Raw genomic sequence first — 17,666 nt, forward strand, 5'->3', positions numbered from 1 at the left:
AAATACAGCAAGTTTCGATTTTCCACCAAGAAACTGGAATTCATCAAAAAAATCTCAGAAAAAATACATATGAAAACGTACTTGCGATGACTGTAGCTGTAGCTATGTACTTTTTGTTGTACTTGTCCATTATATGGCATTCGTAGGCGCCTTCTGTCAATGTCGTCACCCTTTTGATTTGCAAGTCTGATATTCTGTGAAATTAAAACCATAAGAGTATTGATGAAGGCAATGTATTAGCCTTATTATGTTTTTGTAAACACTAACACCTGTGGCCACTTTAGTATAGATCACGCCTACATGATACAGACAGAAATTTTGCTTATAATAAAGACAAAACAGACCCTGCCAAGGGTTGTAAATGAGAGCTAACGATTGGCACTCTGTGTTAAAAATTGAGACGTAAGATACCACTTCCATTCATGAAAGCCTCTACGCGATAATTAGTTTATTGAGGCAATACACTTCCATGAGATCACTGCTATAACATAAGCAAACTTGTGTGTCCTATGCAGACAGTGTGTATGGGGAAATTGAAATAAACAAGACTTGTACATGGTGCATGGTAATGTTACATTGTATCTCAATCTTGAACACAGGGTGCCAATCGTAAACTCTCACTTACAACCCCAGATAGAGCTAGATTTGCCTTTGCATCAAGTCGGCTTAATCAACACTAAAGAGGCCACGGGTGTAAGTTTACAATGGAAATACACATACCCTTTGAATTGGTTATCGATGTGAATTGCGCTCGTCTGATTCTTAAAATGAAGATATTTTCCATTGTAATACCATGTTATGCTTTATCCCATTCGTACTGTTTTTTCGGTAAGTCGATGTTTTGGCTGCTACAGGTCAACCCCGCAAAGGTTCCATACTGAGCTTCACTTCTTTGAGGGACCACCATTATGGAAGCCTTGGCTGCAAACGTTGACAGGAAATGACAAAAGAAATGTTAAAATGACGGGAGAGAATAATTGATGCCAAAAGAGGTCAAAATTCCAACTATACGTCATAAACCTCGGCATAGTGCAAATATTTTTATACTCCAGGACTTCACTCGAATAATACAAGAGTAATGTTTTCAGAAGAAGTTCAAATAATCGGGCAATTCATAATCTAATGATTGGTTTTTGAATCTTCGTCCAATTCATAGACATATAGTCCAATTTTTGACTAAAAAACCAACGGTTGCCCACTAAAAGATGCAAAATACTTATACACGACACAAGAACACTATAATAGTATGTCCCAACCATTTAAATGAGAGTGTAGAGCTAAGCATCCTTGTTTCTATCAGTCTGAAGATTGCAGGATACTTGAAACTAAAGTAACAACATACTATTAATTTGTACTTGAAGTAATTTGTGTTATGTGTGTATGTATGTATGTATGTATGTATGTATGTATGTATGTATGTATGTATGTATGTATGTATGTATGCATGCATGCATGCATGCATGCATGCATGCATGCATGTATGTGTATGTATGTATGTATGTATGTATGTATGTATGTATGTATGTATGTATGTATGTATGTATGTATGTATGTATGTATGTATGTATGTATGTATGTATGTATGTATGTATGTATGTATGTATGTATGTATGTATGTAGATAGATAGACAGACAGACAGACAGACAGACAGACAGACAGACAGACAGACAGACAGATAGATAGATAGATAGATAGATAGATAGATAGATAGATAGATAGATAGATAGATAGATAGATATGAGAAACACCACTTAATATCAAGCCTTATGACTTTGGCTATTAAAAGTCGAAAATGAACTTGTAGTTGTTAGATCAGTCACACATTCTTACGTTTTCAGAAATTGAGGTAAACCAACTTACGAATATCACATGCAGGTCCGATCCATCCAGATGTACATTTGCAGGCACCATTAAAAACGCTACATTTAGCTCCATTCTTACAGATGCATGGTTTATGGCATTTAAACCCGTATTTTCCTGTTGGACAACCTACCAAAATGTGAAAATATGCACATCTCATCATTTTCCTTTTTACTTTCTTCTTATACTTTTACTTAGAATGGTATAATTTACTCGAACCCTCTGTGGCTCATCCATGACAATTAAAGGTAAATCTAATTTCCCCCTTTGGGCTAACGCAAGAATTGCAGCCATTTTGAATTACTAGAGGCGGTAAATACAGAGTAATATGTTTCAGCAGTACAAAGGTTTAGAAGGCAACCCCTGATTTGATTTTTTTTTACTTCATAACGGAATGGTTGAAATTTTGAAAAACGTTTAAGTCTAACTACAATGATTTTGTCCCGCAATACTCATGATCTGGTTAAAGTAGTGTTGGTCTGAAAAACAATTTGTAGTATGTGGAGATGGTTAAAATCTCACCTACATAACAATTGAAAAAGCTTATCAAGTAGTTCTTACCTATGTAATCTAACCAAGCGGTTTCTGAGAAAACGAGTTTGCCTTCGATCTCCACGTCGCAGTGTAATTGCAGCGGCGATAATGTCGTGTTGATGTTTTCAGACGTCACTTGTACAAGTGAATAACGTATCATTCCAGTATTGTTGTAATCAAACCATTTTTTGTTGATAATAGCGTCAGGGGGAAAGTCCTCCTGTACAGGAAAACAGTGCTCACATCAAATTAGCATGTGTTTTTTCACATTCTGGTTCTTTGTCTACCATGCCTAAACTCATTTTCATTTTCCTTGCGAAATTTATGATTGTATAATAAATAATTTTAGATCTATTGATAAAAACGTGGCAATATGCAGCGTCTTGAAAGCTTTGTAGCCAATAAGACCAGGTTCAAAAAATGGCGAGGGGGCTGGAGGAATTGAGAGGATGATTCGAAAATTCGGGGGTAGTCGAGGGGGATTTGAAATTTCGGATAGTTTTCAATCGGATTCGAACCCACAACATACGGCATCAGTCGCCTAGCTGAAAGGCCACAGACAGAACCAGTCGGCTAAATCTCCACTTGAGATTTGAAAGTTTTGCTCTGACCATAGGGGGACTTAAAAATATTTGGCTCCCAACATTTCGATGCCATCAAATTGTTCTAATGTAAGTTATACTTAGACAACATCTAGAACTGTTTTGTCGCATTTTCTGACTTGAATTTCAACAATATCTAAAAAATGTACGAATTCCATTAAATTTTCGTAAAAACAACAAGTTGGTCTTCCAATGGGGAAGGAGCTGCAACTGTTGATATTTTTTTTCAATATTTCTATGCAATTTATCAAATACAGTTTCTTTGCTTCTCTCTTAAGCATGCTGAAAAACAATATATTCAGTTTGTTTAAATATTGGTGATAATTGAATTAGAGTTCAGACTGAAAGTTATTCATCAATGATACAAATGCACGGTACACGTAGGCTGTGTTGGCAAGCTGAATACTGGGCAGCTCAATATGCTGTAGGGAGTAGAACAAGAACGCAGTTGTTTAAACTGAACAAAAATATTGTAAAATAACAAAATTAATACAGCTACTACCCTGATACTGCCTACAGGCAGTGTCACTCTTGCTGCATACCGGCAGTGACAGTGATAGCTCTGACTCTAATGTAGCTTTAGAAGAGTTTGGGTCATAGGACACTCAACTGACAGTGAAAGATACATTACAACTACACAAGATCAGGCCAACACATAGAAGACTGGGAGACTAAAAGTTACCATAGATTCTTGAATTCTGGAATATGAGAATAATCAAATATTTGAGACAAAATGGTCACCATGCTTGGTGTATACAAATCTACGACGAAAAGTCATTTCAAGTTTATGAATTGAATAAAATTTCACATTTCATCGTACAATAACACAAAGTAAAACTTTGAACAGTAAAGACTCTTATTTAAATTTAAAAAAACGTGACTAAATGGAACCATTTATTTTTTACCAAATTTGCTATTATTACACCCAAAATTTCTGAGATTAAAACATTTATTTCATGGATTATTTTAACCTTTCAGTATTGTTAATTTTGTAAAACATTTATAAGAAGTATTTAAGTTGTATATGTCTTGTACTTTTGGGAAAAAAATCGGTAGGTCACTGTGCTCAGTTTTTCACATTTTGACAAAATGAAGTCAGGAATTCACACTTTGCATACTCTCTCATTATTGTTATTTTGTGTGATTTTCAGCTTGTGCCATTGACCTGGCCAGAGTTAGATAAAGTCAAGCCAGCTTAGATTGATAGATCCCAAAAGTCCACTGATGCATTTAAAAATGAATCAATTTAAGAACTTGCGCTAGTTATATTGCTCTACAGCCTGCAGATAAGAAGTAGAGTCAAATATCCGCGTGAAGAACTACGCAATACATATTTATATTCACTCTGCGTGCATTCCTATAAATATGCGGCTATATGATATTTTCGGGGGACTTGAAATTTTTGATCATATAGACGGGAGGACTTGAAACTTGTTTAGGGTATTGAAGCGGCAACCTGAAATAAATAAGATTTCAATCGTGATTCCTTCAGCCCCCTTCGCCATTTTTCTGAACGCAGCCTTAGACGTTGAATAATGTCCAAACAGCCAATCAGCTTCTCGATAACCCTACTTTCAGAGCCGGTGTAAATAATAACAATCTACCAATCAAATTTATCCTTCTAAACTTGAAAATGACGATTTTTGATTCTTATAAGTTTCATAAAGGTTAGTGGCCATGATGAAATAATGCAGACGTCCGCAAGTGAATATCGAAAATGTACTTGGTGAAAACAACGTTGTCGACGTAAAATAAAAAATTAAAGATAATTGATGGACAAGTCAATAATATGCATGTGTCGCGCCTATTGTGACATAGTTGAACTCGTAACAGAGTGTCATTCTCACTCTGAAATTCTACTAAAATGTACTGAATATTCAATAAACGAAATACTCCTGAAAACCAAGGAAACAAGCAACTTTTTGCTATGAAGCACAACAAAGAGTTGGAAGAACAAATTAGGATACTAAGCATGTCATCTACATCATAAAAAGCTCTGCCGGCAAATATTAACTATCAAAATATGACTATCAAGCCAACGTTTGAAAGCAAGGAGTGCCGTCAGGTACATAGACAGCCGTTTTGCCTATACCATTATATGTAATCTCGCCGGCTTGAACTCTTATCTATTATCATTTAAAACTTGTGCTGGGTGATTTAAAGTTAAATTCAAGATTTTATACTCCTCGTAATTGAAACGTCTTGAACTTTGCTGAAATTTTCCAAACAAAACTTCCAACTGTTCCCTTTAGAAATCAAGAATAAAAACCAGGAGTCACCTTGCAAATTTTGGTACAGTAAAAACAAATAATCTAATCTTTTGCGGTATTTTAAATTCAAAATGGCAGTCACCCTTGTGTTAACTCTATGGGGAAAAATTATTTTTCAATTTTCACAAAAAATGAGACGGTCTAAATTTACTTGCTTCGAGAACTTAAAAATGACCCCGCAAAATCGGAAAACCCAAAAAGATTGTAAAAGTTTGAGATTCTACCTTATTGTCCATTTCTGTTTTCACAGTAGAAAAAACACCACCATGCACAACCACCATAATCAATCAATCAATCAATCAATCAATCAATCAATCAATCAATCAATTATCATTATCATCAATAACAACAATAAAGGATACAACAACTTCAACACATAGTGTTGTCAAAATTATCTTATGAATGTATACCCTTACGTCTATACCATTGCTCGAGCACTTTTGAAGGTTAACGTCTGTAATGTCATGGTGCTGTGTTTTCGTTCTAGCTTTGGAAAATGCTGTCAGCTTACCTGTGTAAAAAAGGTATAGTAAGATTTTAGAGATGCAGGCAACCATGAAAGAACGGAAATTTTCAAACAGGCCATTTTTACTGAAAGTCGCTTCCTATGCACATACCAAGATCAATGACCCTGAAACGTCATACAAAACTTACGGCTTCCATACATATTTATTAATTTGTTCTGCAATGCTATCCAAATCGGTCGCTAAGAAGACACTGTGCTTTGATTTTACACTTCCAGAGAAAGAGATATTCAAATATGCCTGTATCAGATTCTCATGTGAGTGTCACTACGAGAACATGACTCTGTCTATATATGCTGGGATGCGCAAATCAATATTTTACTGCATGGGGATACTTGGCCGTAGTACCAACGCAAGGACAATTTACGTAAAGTTGGCTAGTCGCCCGTCTCAGATCGACTGACGCGTAAGCTCATGTAACGAAATTAGTTCTTTTAGATTAGTACTTCCTCCCTCAAACGAATGATCAAAACTGTGACCTTTGATTTCAGACGGGGAGAACAGACAGTTCAGATAGAGTTTTGAATAATATGACAACCAATGTCGCCTAAGTTAACTAAATAATTGACGAAATCTCGTGATTAACAAAATATTTACTCAACGTCAAAACATGTTTTAATATTTTCTTCCGCGCTGAATATCTCGTGATGTTGTTAACATGTGTAGTCTCGGTTACCAAGACTGCACTTCATGGTTCTGTAGGTGCAGTCGGACGAGCGCCCCGCAGTGCAGTCTGACAGAGGAATGCGATTATGCAACTTATGGTTTAAGACTGGTAAATAATAATGTTAAGACATGTAACCTCATTGTAGCGACAAGTATGTTTTCCCTTTGAGCCGCCGCTGTGATTCCCAAGATGTACATTTCTGCAAGTACGCTATAATGATGTTTTGTCGGAAAATAATCAAGGTCTCAGACTTCAAATCACCTTGTCATCCGCATGTTTCTTCACCAGGCAATGTGACTCAAATGTAGTCAACTTTGGTAGAGTCAATCAAGATGTATATTCCTAATTAGGAAAATTCTTTGAATATGCAAATTAGCAGTCAACTTTCACGTCAATCGTAATATTTTAACCTCCTATCGATATATACGTATTCCCCTTTCGATTGGCAAATTAAAGTTACGACGATTTATTTGTGCAATTTATTGGTGGAACAGAGAAAATTAGCTTAATTTCGGTTTTTTGGCAATAATTCAAATATCACAAATATCTTTATGGTTTAATTATGAACTAGAACTCACGATAAACACTCAACTAACTACTGTACCGCTCTTGCGTACGACAACCTTTTCATCTGTGAGAAAAGTTTGTCAAAAATACATTGGCATCACCAACTTGTTCTTCAAACAAAATTTTTCCTTACCATAACAGTAAGTTTACAAGTGGGTAACTCATGTCACTCAACCAACATCTTTTAAACGCTTTATACTACAAGATGACATACTAATCGATATCTGTGATTTCTTATTTCAATAACTTCAATTAATTTAAACCATTCAGAGATACACATTCTAAAACAAATACAACATAATTGGAGTCTACCACATTCCTAAAGCAAGACAGGCTTATTAACTCTACTATTCATGCCGTTCAAAATCTACCGAACTTGCTTTGCAAATATTCGATACTTACCGAATATTCAAAACCCTAGACCTCACTAGCATAGCAAAGTACAGGAACAAATATTGCATCAAAAAGTATACAAGATTTACATTTACATGCCACAAAGTTTTTTTATAGTTAATTGTACCAAAAATAATGCCTTCAGTTACTTGGAGACAATATTTGACTTTGCAGGTGACCAAGACAATCTGATGAAAAAAGTAACCCTACATAATTATAATGCTTCACAATTTCACCCAGGTCCTGTTTTCCCGTGAATAACTATTTCTTATACATTCTGAGATAACCTCCTCGACAAATTGACATCTATTCCCCATTGTTTACAAAATTACATTTACATACCAACTGTGGGAACGTCTACAAAACATAGACAAAGAAAAACACGCCCCTGTACAGTCTAACTGACAAGAGGTAAGCCTTACGACATTATCGTGGGAGTAAGGAAGAAAAAACACTTTCATTGAATGCTTTATTCAACAACGAACTTCATATAATTGGTACCAAAATACGATAACAGTATCGGCGCATGTTCAGAATACTGTCAAACCCGACCTTCTCCAAACAGAGGGTATTTTGTTCATAAATCACATTTTGCAAATATTCATTCAACTTTAATTAATTTGTAAACCCAACATTAAAATATTGGTTGGGTTCACCTTTTAGCTTGTCAAGAAGTCGTAAGTTGCGTGATAAAGAAGTGGTAATTTATGCAAATGTATGCAAATAGCCCGACTCCCTGGTGTTCCTCCCCATTTCAAATTTTCCAAAGAATTTAACTCCACACTGGCTGGGTCAATTTTTTATAAATTTTCACATAATGTTCTTTAAGTGCTTTTTAACAAAACGACTATTTTGTTCGGCAATAAAGTTCTTACATTTTGAAGAAGAAGCATTTTAATTTTGCCAATAATGATTTAATCACTTTTTTGAGTGTCAGTTATTTTATTCTTTGAGTAAAACTAGTGCTACCATACTAAGTTTTAGAGTCTCTGCGTTTTAAAAGATTTAGTTTCAGGGGGTTTCCTTATCAGTTCTCATGAGAAATATTGCTTTGAAAAAAAACCGTGTTGGCAACAAGAACCTCCATCTTAGTTTCATGCACTCTGCAATAATCGGATAGATGAAGTGAAAGGATCCTTAGCCCCTCACTCTCTTTTACAACCTTGAGATGTAAATATTTATTGAAGGTGGTGTTAGGTCGATGCTTTGTTAATGATTGCACATTAGGAATGCTGACAAATCTACACTGTTAAACAAGCGCTGTCGCTAAGTAACAGATTTCATTATTTTGCACTTGAAGTAATGTGTTAATATATTATATATATATATATATATATATATATATATATATATATATATATATATATATATATATATATATTTACAGATGTCCTTGTTGGAAATAGCAGTGCTCAATGCTAAAAGCAGAGCGATAACAGCATAGCGTGTGTACGTGTGTATGTTTGTGTCTGTGTGTACTTACATTTCCCATTATTCATATCGCCCTCAACAAACTCATCGACTGGCCTTCGAAGAATGCGACCCAGTGGTACTTTCAATGTCCCGACAAGAAAGGTAAATGGTAAAGTCTACAGGGAAGAAAAAATTATTTTCTCTAAGTTTCATACAATGGAACGTTATAATAGTTGCTTGCTTTCAGTAGTTTTGTAACATCAATAGAAGATAGCGAGGGCAAGGACCAGGTCACGATTGTATGTTGTCACCTAAAATCCATGTTACTTACAACGGTTATAGTAAATATATCATCGCCGAAGGTATTAAATTAGAATTAGTATACACTGTCTTTATCTACCAATAATTACAGCGAACGGAAACACTTGTGTCTGAACCTCTGCATACGAACTCGTCGTGAGGGCGTAAACGGATATGTCACATGCAGAGTGTCGACATGGTCAACGGCTCCATTATCTGATCGTCATACCAAGCATTACTTGGCTAGTCGTTCCAAATGACAGGGCCAGAAACCAAAAGACAAAAGCCAAAGCACAGCCAATTCAAATACTTCGGCAGCAGCCGGTAATGTCGCCGCAATGGGTGAGCAAAGTCCCCATTACCATGTTTATCACTTTGCCATTTAATGATCTGCTTGAAATTGTTCTCGTTCCGTTTTGCTGTAAGATACATCCCTCACACTCGACTTTATATTCAAAGGGAGTCCAGATATGAGGATTTTAGTTACTCGACTTGAACTATTACCCGAAACATAATAACTCCCTTTTGGCTTCCAATACGTTCACGGAAACCTTTGTAGATTTTACATTTTCGAGACATAATCAAAATTTTCGAGAAATTAGATGATTTGTTAATAATTGACCAAGACATATCAAAGTCCTGCTAATCAGGACACCACTCACTAATCACATACAAGTAATTGTTTCGTAACAAAAGCAATGAACTATTTTGTGTATTCGTTCTCACAAGAACAAGGACCGGGACTTTAATGTTTTATGGTAAATTATTGACAGAGCATCAAGTTATTCTAACAGAAGCCAATATATCAGAAATGGTACGAATAATTAGTGCTGATAAATCTAAATTGTTAAGCAACTCCCTGGATTGGTTTCAAACTGTCGTTAGCAAAAAGAATATTATTTATCGAATTTCAACACCTGGAAGGCTAGCGAGACTTTTGCCGACAAAGAGGTCGGAAGATTTGGACGTAAAGTCAGGCGAGTGAAAAAAGCGGAACCGTCGTTACCTATAGTGTTTCTATGAGGAAGTCCGCGGGTGTACTGATATGATACGAACACCAAAGATAGTGAAATCGAAACTAGACCAAGGTGCATCAAGAGCTGAGGGGTCACTATCTGAGAATGGTGACTTCTACGAACCCAACATGGTGCTGTGCCCTTGAGCAAGTCATTTTACACCTCGTTGCTTTATCGAGTAGTGGAAGACGGGTAACTCAATCCTGTAAATTGGCTTCTCGCTCACTTGATGGTTCATTACATAAATAAAAGCTATTGAAATACTCTAATTTTCCTCTTTTAGCGACAAATTTGGAAGGAGAGTGTACGTCCAATTTTCACAATACATGCTTTAGGACACAACTGTAGCTGTCGCCAGGTAGGGATATGTTAATGAGTACTTCAAAGTTGATACCAAAAATTAAAATTTGCATAGGGAAACATTCAAAAAGAATATTTACCGTATCGTTATGAGTTATACAAAATTCCTTTTGGTTCAAACGTCTACTTTAACTGTCTACCTCTGTAGAGTAATTGACTTGCGGGGTTCAGGGAGTGAGTCTTTTAACTTGAAAAATTGCCTTGAAATTAAAAGTATAATGTCGATTTAAACTCTATATCAAGCAGAGTTGCTCGAGGAGTTCAAAGCGAACCCGCATTCGATCCATGAACGTATTAATGCAGACAAAATTCAGTTATTGTCAGATAATTCACTCTTTTCAGCCCATGGAAAATAAATAACGACTATTTGTCGTGTTACCACAGGTGTGCCGCAAGGGTCTATTTTAGGACCTTTACTTTTCATGATATTTATTAATGATATGTCATTGTCTGTTGATTCCTCCACCCTCCACATGTATGCTGATGATCAGACACTACTTACAAAGGGAAAGTGTATTAGTGAAGTCAATGATGCTGTAAATCGTGATATTAAGTGTTTATACTTCAGAAACGAGCTCTACGCACGCTTTTTGAACTTCCGTTTGATTTCCCTTCAGTGGATTTATTTTCATTACTTAATGTCATGTCTGTCAGACAAAGAATATTTTACTTCACCGCAATTGAAACATTTAAATGTTTGAAAGGGTATGGTCCACAGTATTTATCTGATTTGTTTACCGCTCAGAGTGATGTACATAGTCATCATACACGGTCTACTTCTCGCCAGGATTCTTATGTACTTAGATGCTTCTCTAAATATGGTCAACGTAGCTTTGACAGTGGTTATTTGAATAGTTTACTCCTGCTTGATCTATCAAAGGCATTTGATCTTATAGATCATGAAATTTGTTTTGAGCCCCGATGAAAATTACTGTACAAGTAACTCGGCCGCTCAATAAAAGTGTAAATAAATAAATAAATAAATAAATAAATAAATAAATAAATAAATAAAGAGCTACGAAACTTAAAGACATACCCATCCATCCTGCTGGCCTCTTGTTGGCATTTCGCATGTCTCGTTGTAATATGGCGGCCAATCAATGACGTCATCAACCACTATTTCAATGGAATACGTTGACTGCATTGTTTTCTACTCATAAAAACAAGAAAACAAATTATCAACACTACAGAATAAAATAAAATTTGAACCACGAATTTATATACGTCATTTAGAGTTTGTAGACAGAGGATTTTATGAAAATGTTTCATGAATTGGACATTTTGGTGCTGTTTGTGAAAATTACATGCGCTTTTATATTTATAAATTATTATCTAATTCTTAACAGAGATAAAAATAAAGGCATCTTACCGGAGCACTGGTCAAGGCAATCTTTAGTGTGTATTCGGAGTCTATATCGTAATCTAGATAACCATTCACTGAAATATCACCGGTAATTGCATTCACTTTGAATCGATCATTCTGAGAACAGCAAAGTAACAAAAAACAGCATCAGAATCATTTGCATATTTTGAATGTGAACGTGGCCGAGTTTTGGTGCCTTTCAGATATCAGCGAAGTAAGGGACCGTCTCAGATTGTCGCAGAAGTTCAAAAAGCGAAATTATTCGTTTAGGGGGGGAGGGGGTTTGACCTCATTCAATTAGTGAACTTCACTTTCGCACTTTTATTTTGTGATCACAAGTTGTGTGTTTATTTTAAATTAAAGAAAAACCGCACACTCGTGCCAACAAATTTGTAACTGTTTCCATCTCGTTTGTGCCCCAAACACAATTTACCGACAGGAACATTGTATCCTAAACATTCATTCATCAAATTATACAAAGACAAAAAGTATCATTTTTTTTTTAAAATGTGCTATTTATAAGCGTCTGCTATAACCACTAGATGTCTTTATTCTCACTTGTTATGCACCTGGTCATAGTCGTTTTAATATGATTGAACATGCCTGGGCCCCCTTGTCAAAGTTTTTCGCTTATTTACCGCCCTACCAAGTACAAATTGCGTGTTCACAAAGACAAAGAACAGCACAAGAGATGCAAAAAGGGAAAGTAAAATAAAATGAAACTTTTATGCGGTAAATGCCTGTTAGTAATCAAATCTGATCGTTACTTCAATTGTAATATGGCAAGGGGAATACGTCTTTAGTAGCTATAGCAAAATGCAACATTGTACTCTCAGGCAGACATGAACATTTCGCACTTTTGAAGTTTCGTTTAGGGGAGGGGGAGGGGGTTTTGATCTAAACGAAGAAATTTCGTTTCTTGAACTTCTGCGACAATCTGAGACTGTCCCTAAGGAAGGTCAGTCGAGCATGTTTGCTTTCAATTTTTTGTCCCATATGCAAGAATAATTTGACGTTCTATAAATGCATCGTAACGGCCCTTCAGAGAGAGGTTATGTTTTTTTTTCCATACGAGTTATGTGATATATTCGCATTTGAATATAGATTTGACTTTGCACATACATCATGACAGAGAAATGAACTGTTAGCATTTGGGAAAATGGCCATACTAACCTAAGAAATGAGTAATTAAACTATCAATTGACATCTAACCTTGTTGCCTTCAACTATTCTTACGCCCTCATAGCCAGATTGTGAAGAAAGCGTTTCTATCGTTTCGGTCATAGAGCAGGAAGCGTTGCCAGATGTGTTATCCTGAGTACATATAGTCAATTATAAAAATAAACAATGAACATATTAAGGTAATACGCACCTCGAAAGTAAAAGTCTTAAAACATTTGCTCAAACTTCTTTAATGAAACCTTTAACAATTCTCTTACTAAATCAAGGGTACCACTCAAAGTTTGAAACAAATTACCTAAAAGTACTGATATTTCAAAATGTTCGTCATCCATGTGTTAACTCAATTTATAATTTTTATTTTAATATCTAAGACAAAAAAATCTTTTGTGATTCCAAGAGCCTTAAAGGATCCCTCACAAATAATAGATTAGAATGGCAAAATTTGAATCAATTAGAGTCCGAATATCTGTTTCCTAGGAGCATTCGACCTTAATGTCCCAGGCTAGCAGTTTGTCTACGTATGTTATTATACGGAAGACCCTTTTCCCAGAGTTTAATCATAGATTATTGCAGGTTAACTAATGAGAAAGCGACAAAGTCGTCTACTGGTCTAAGCTGTTTTCAAGTAATTTCCGAAACGTTACACAAGGATGAAGCTGTGTTGGTAGGAAAGGTTCTCACTGACATTGAAATTCATGACATGGAATTTTACCATGACAACAACTCAAATTTATAAAGTGTGAGAAAAACAGATGTGAGCAGATAAGCCAATAATCTTACCAATTTGTAGTATTTACAACTCTGTCATTAACCAGTAGCTGATGATGATCAGTCCGTTAACGTGGACCCATTGGTGATGGTTGTGTCGCCGTTTCGCCTTCGCAAAGTGAAAAAGACTTTCCCAATGGAGTGTCCTGGAATCATATTGGAGATTAAGCGCTGCCATATGCATGCATGTGTCCAGACTCTCACAGCCTTGCTTCATTTGAATAACAGCAGAGTTTGTGGAAAATACGGGTAGCTTAGCTGAAAACAGGTCGCCTCACTCTATACATATTTGTTCTGCACCTATGATTCCAACATTGTGCCACTGCATATACACATGACAGGTAAAATAATTCAATATTGTTAGTGATTGATTGTCCCTGGAGTGGAGTGTATCAAGTACTTGTGTGCAAACGTGTATACGTTTGATGTCACTTGCTTTCTTACTCACCTCGCGAACGTGAACTTGGAATTCGCAAGGCAAAATTGCGTCATCTTCTATAACCCATCCATTCTCCTCTCGAGAGGCACGTGATCACTGAAGAGAGAGGCAATAAATAAATATGTTTTGTTGATGTTGAATAACAATATGACATCTAACAAGGAAGTTGGTCATATGACTGTTATACGTCATATTTTAAAAAGTAGGAAACATGATTTATTAAATGAGGTGCTCACGACTTGGCAATTTGTTTGACTTTTAATATTTGGACACTATGAGGAAGTAACAGTTACTGTTCTTTCGTTTTGTTCGGTGTAGACATGTAAACTTGTCCTTAATTTTCTACATTAGAAAGCCGTCGTGATGAATTTTTATTACTCTACACTTCTTTCACATAAAAGCGTTTCGATCATAAATCGTGACGGGAAAATCTCAGCTGTCGAGCAACAATAGACCATTTTGCAGCAACTGCCTACGTTGGCGTTGTCTTGTCACTCGCTTAGTTAACCTGACACGGGAGCACAAGACAAGGTTATGAACGTTTAGAAATGTGTGTCTAAACGTAAAACCAAACATTAAATGTAACTTTTCTTCGGATATATTTATGGCAGTACCAAATGACATTTTATTTAAGATTTATTCTAGCATCAGTCTGACAATTCCCTGAAAATGGTCGAGTTACCATGCTCTATTAAGGTAGTATGCACCTCGAAAGTGAAAGACTTAACCTTTTGCTCAAATTTTCCTCATGGAATATTTCAACCATTCTCTTTCAAAATCAAGGATAAAAATCGAGAGTCACAGGGAAAATTTTGCTACTAGAGAAAAAACTTACTCGACATTTACCGATGTTTAAATTCAAAATGGCCGTCGTCCCTGTGTTAACTCTACGGAGAAAAATCAAATTTTCGATTTTCGAATACTAATTAAGACGGCGAAAAAATTTCTTTCGCCAAGAGATTTAAAATGAATCCCTAAAAGTGGTAGACCAGAATAGAATTGATAAAATTTTTAAGACCGAACATCTGTACCCGAGGCGCGATCTACCTTAAAGTCAGGGCCTCAAAACTGTATAGATATGTCCCAAAGGGTCACATGCAAACACTGGGTCCTATGAAGGACGCATGCAAAACAGAGCACGATAGTGGTAAGAATCAAAAACTGATGTGACAAAAATGCCTTCGTCGCACTTCGGTTGATACAATGTATCTAGTTTTCTCGTAAGCCACTTACCTGGTAATACAACAAGTAACCATCTTAGCGCGAGTTTTACTCTCGACATTTCGGATAGTAAGCAACGGTGACACCACTGAAGCTGAATAGGATTCGGATTACTTTCAGATTGAATACTAGATACACCTTGCTGACCAACGCTGTATTAAACATATCTGTGGGGAATACCAAAGGCTATTTACAAATTTTATCTGACCTACTCATTTATCATTGCAGGCTCTAGTCTGCATATGGGGGCAGACAGGATTATAGATAGTTAATAATTAACGTGGGAGAACGAGAATGTATTGAAATCAGTAAACAGTCACATGTTTTAAACATTGCTTCTGCTGTGGCGTCACGATACATTGACGTCATACATGTAAGCCATTGATATGATATATGTGCTTGACTTTCTTATCTTAATCAATTCTAGTTTATGTTCCGATATCGAAGTACTTTTTGACTTGAATTCAAGTATTTTTTCCATAATGACCTGTTCCCAATCCTCGCACATACCTCTGCAGCGTGGCCCGACATTGTTCTTCTCTTTAATGATTGCATATCGGGAAACCCAACACATGATTAATTTGTTTTTTTAAATACATCAAAACTCGTATATGTTTCCTAATATAACTTGGGATACACGTACTCTGACCGTGACGAAATGTATTACCATTCACTCTGTTTTATAAAAGGAAATATATTAATTTATGCTAATGTAAACATCAGTGAATGTGGGCATTCATATGAAGCTACATATTGAATTTCAAAAATGCAAGACGAATGCTATCAGAGGAAAAAATATTCGACCAATAAAGAGAAAACTAACCCAAACAATTTGCATATGCAAATGTCATTATCGTTTGAAAAAAAAACACTGAATAGGTTACCCTAGCAAACCTACATATAACAATTATTGGTATTGGACAGACGATTAGAGGGAAGAATATTTTTGAAGAAAGTTGAGCATAAAGAACAAAATACCTTAAAAATTCAGAGTTGCATATTTCATCGTATTAGCGAACTTGCTAAATGCATGGACGAAACGAAACGAAAGGAACGATACACGCCCTATGATTGGCTAGACGCTGCAATGTTCGTTCTTTTCGTATGCAATCCTTTGTTCTGATTGGCTGAACGAAAACGACGAAAGACTTTTCGTTCCTTTCGTTCACATTCTTTTTCTTGATTGGGTTAACGAAAGTGACGAAATATTTGCATAACCCATTTTACTGATTGTCTGGAAAGAACGAGCTATTGTCGTTCCTCAAAATGTTGGCGCCTCGCTCTTATTATATATTCACCATGTAATAACTCCTGTCTTTGAAATACAATGAATAACAGTGAACGCAGATTGAACAGAGTTCATTCACCGTGACCTTCATTCAACTCGTGTCATGAAAGTACAACAAGTCGCGGTTTCGGCTAAGTCGCGGTTTACGTTATGGCTCCCATTGTTTTCTTTGCATAATTTACGAACTTCAACGTGTTGCGGTGTGTAAAAGCATGAAAGTGGTCTCACAAATCCGCACGTCAATCATACAAATTGTCACTATCTACACCATAATATGGTGTCGCGGCCCCCTTTCAAGCATTGTGTAATTCGTGTAGCGCGTCAAACGAAGTGTCAACGTGTTTCGGTTAGTCTCAGTGGTCTCATGAACCCGTGGTCAGTTTTATTCCTTGTATTTCAAAGACGGCGGAATTACATCATGGTGAATATATAATGAGAGCGAGGCGCCAGCATTTTGATTAACAACAGCTCGCCCTTCCATGCAGACAAAATGAATATGCAAATCTTTCGTCACTTTCGTTCAGCCAATCAAGAAAAAGAATATGAACGAAAGGAGCGAAAAGTCTTTCGTCGTTTTCGTTCATCCAATCAGAACAAAGGATTGCATACGAAAAGAACGAACGTTGCAGCGTCTAGCCAATCACAGGGCGTGTATCGTTCCTTTCGTTTCGTTTCGTCCATGCATTTAGCAAGTTCGCTAGTTGGACAAATCGATTTGAGTCATCCCCAGGGACCTACATACCAAATATTAAAGCAATTGAACCGCCGGTTTTCATGAAGGAGCTTTGAATGGAATAAAAAAACATGGTCGACGATGTGCGACGAACCGTAACCTATAAGCTCCGCGCCACTGACCATGGAGCTAAAACGGGACAAAAAGGCGTATGAAGTGAAATCA

General features: G+C 36.3%; 1 protein-coding gene across 1 annotated transcript; it reads right to left on the bottom strand.

The window, feature by feature from the left end:
- Positions 1–87: 87 nt before the first annotated feature.
- On the bottom strand, positions 88–16,011 carry LOC139118105 (uncharacterized). The gene is made up of 10 exons (XM_070681398.1): positions 15,991–16,011; positions 13,083–13,184; positions 11,877–11,987; positions 11,544–11,657; positions 8,902–9,007; positions 5,684–5,778; positions 2,423–2,615; positions 1,862–1,990; positions 721–921; positions 88–194 (listed from the first exon to the last, which is right to left on the bottom strand). Exons 1-9 carry the CDS (start codon positions 16,009–16,011, stop codon positions 797–799), a joined length of 996 nt encoding a protein of 331 aa, XP_070537499.1. The 3' UTR covers positions 88–194; positions 721–796.
- Positions 16,012–17,666: the final 1,655 nt, after the last annotated feature.

The sequence above is a fragment of the Ptychodera flava genome, chromosome 19, assembly GCF_041260155.1.
Source record: "Ptychodera flava strain L36383 chromosome 19, AS_Pfla_20210202, whole genome shotgun sequence".
Classification (NCBI taxonomy): Eukaryota; Metazoa; Hemichordata; class Enteropneusta; family Ptychoderidae; genus Ptychodera; species Ptychodera flava.

Excerpts from the sequence above, each read along its gene's own strand:
- LOC139118105 (XM_070681398.1), bottom strand. The coding sequence starts at position 16,011 with ATGTCGGGCCACGCTGCAGAG. Across the intron at positions 13,185-15,990 it reads TGTCGGGCCACGCTGCAGAG|GATAACACATCTGGCAACGC; the intron begins GTATGTGCGAGG and ends ATATGTACTCAG. Across the intron at positions 11,988-13,082 it reads GAATAGTTGAAGGCAACAAG|AATGATCGATTCAAAGTGAA; the intron begins GTTAGATGTCAA and ends TGCTGTTCTCAG.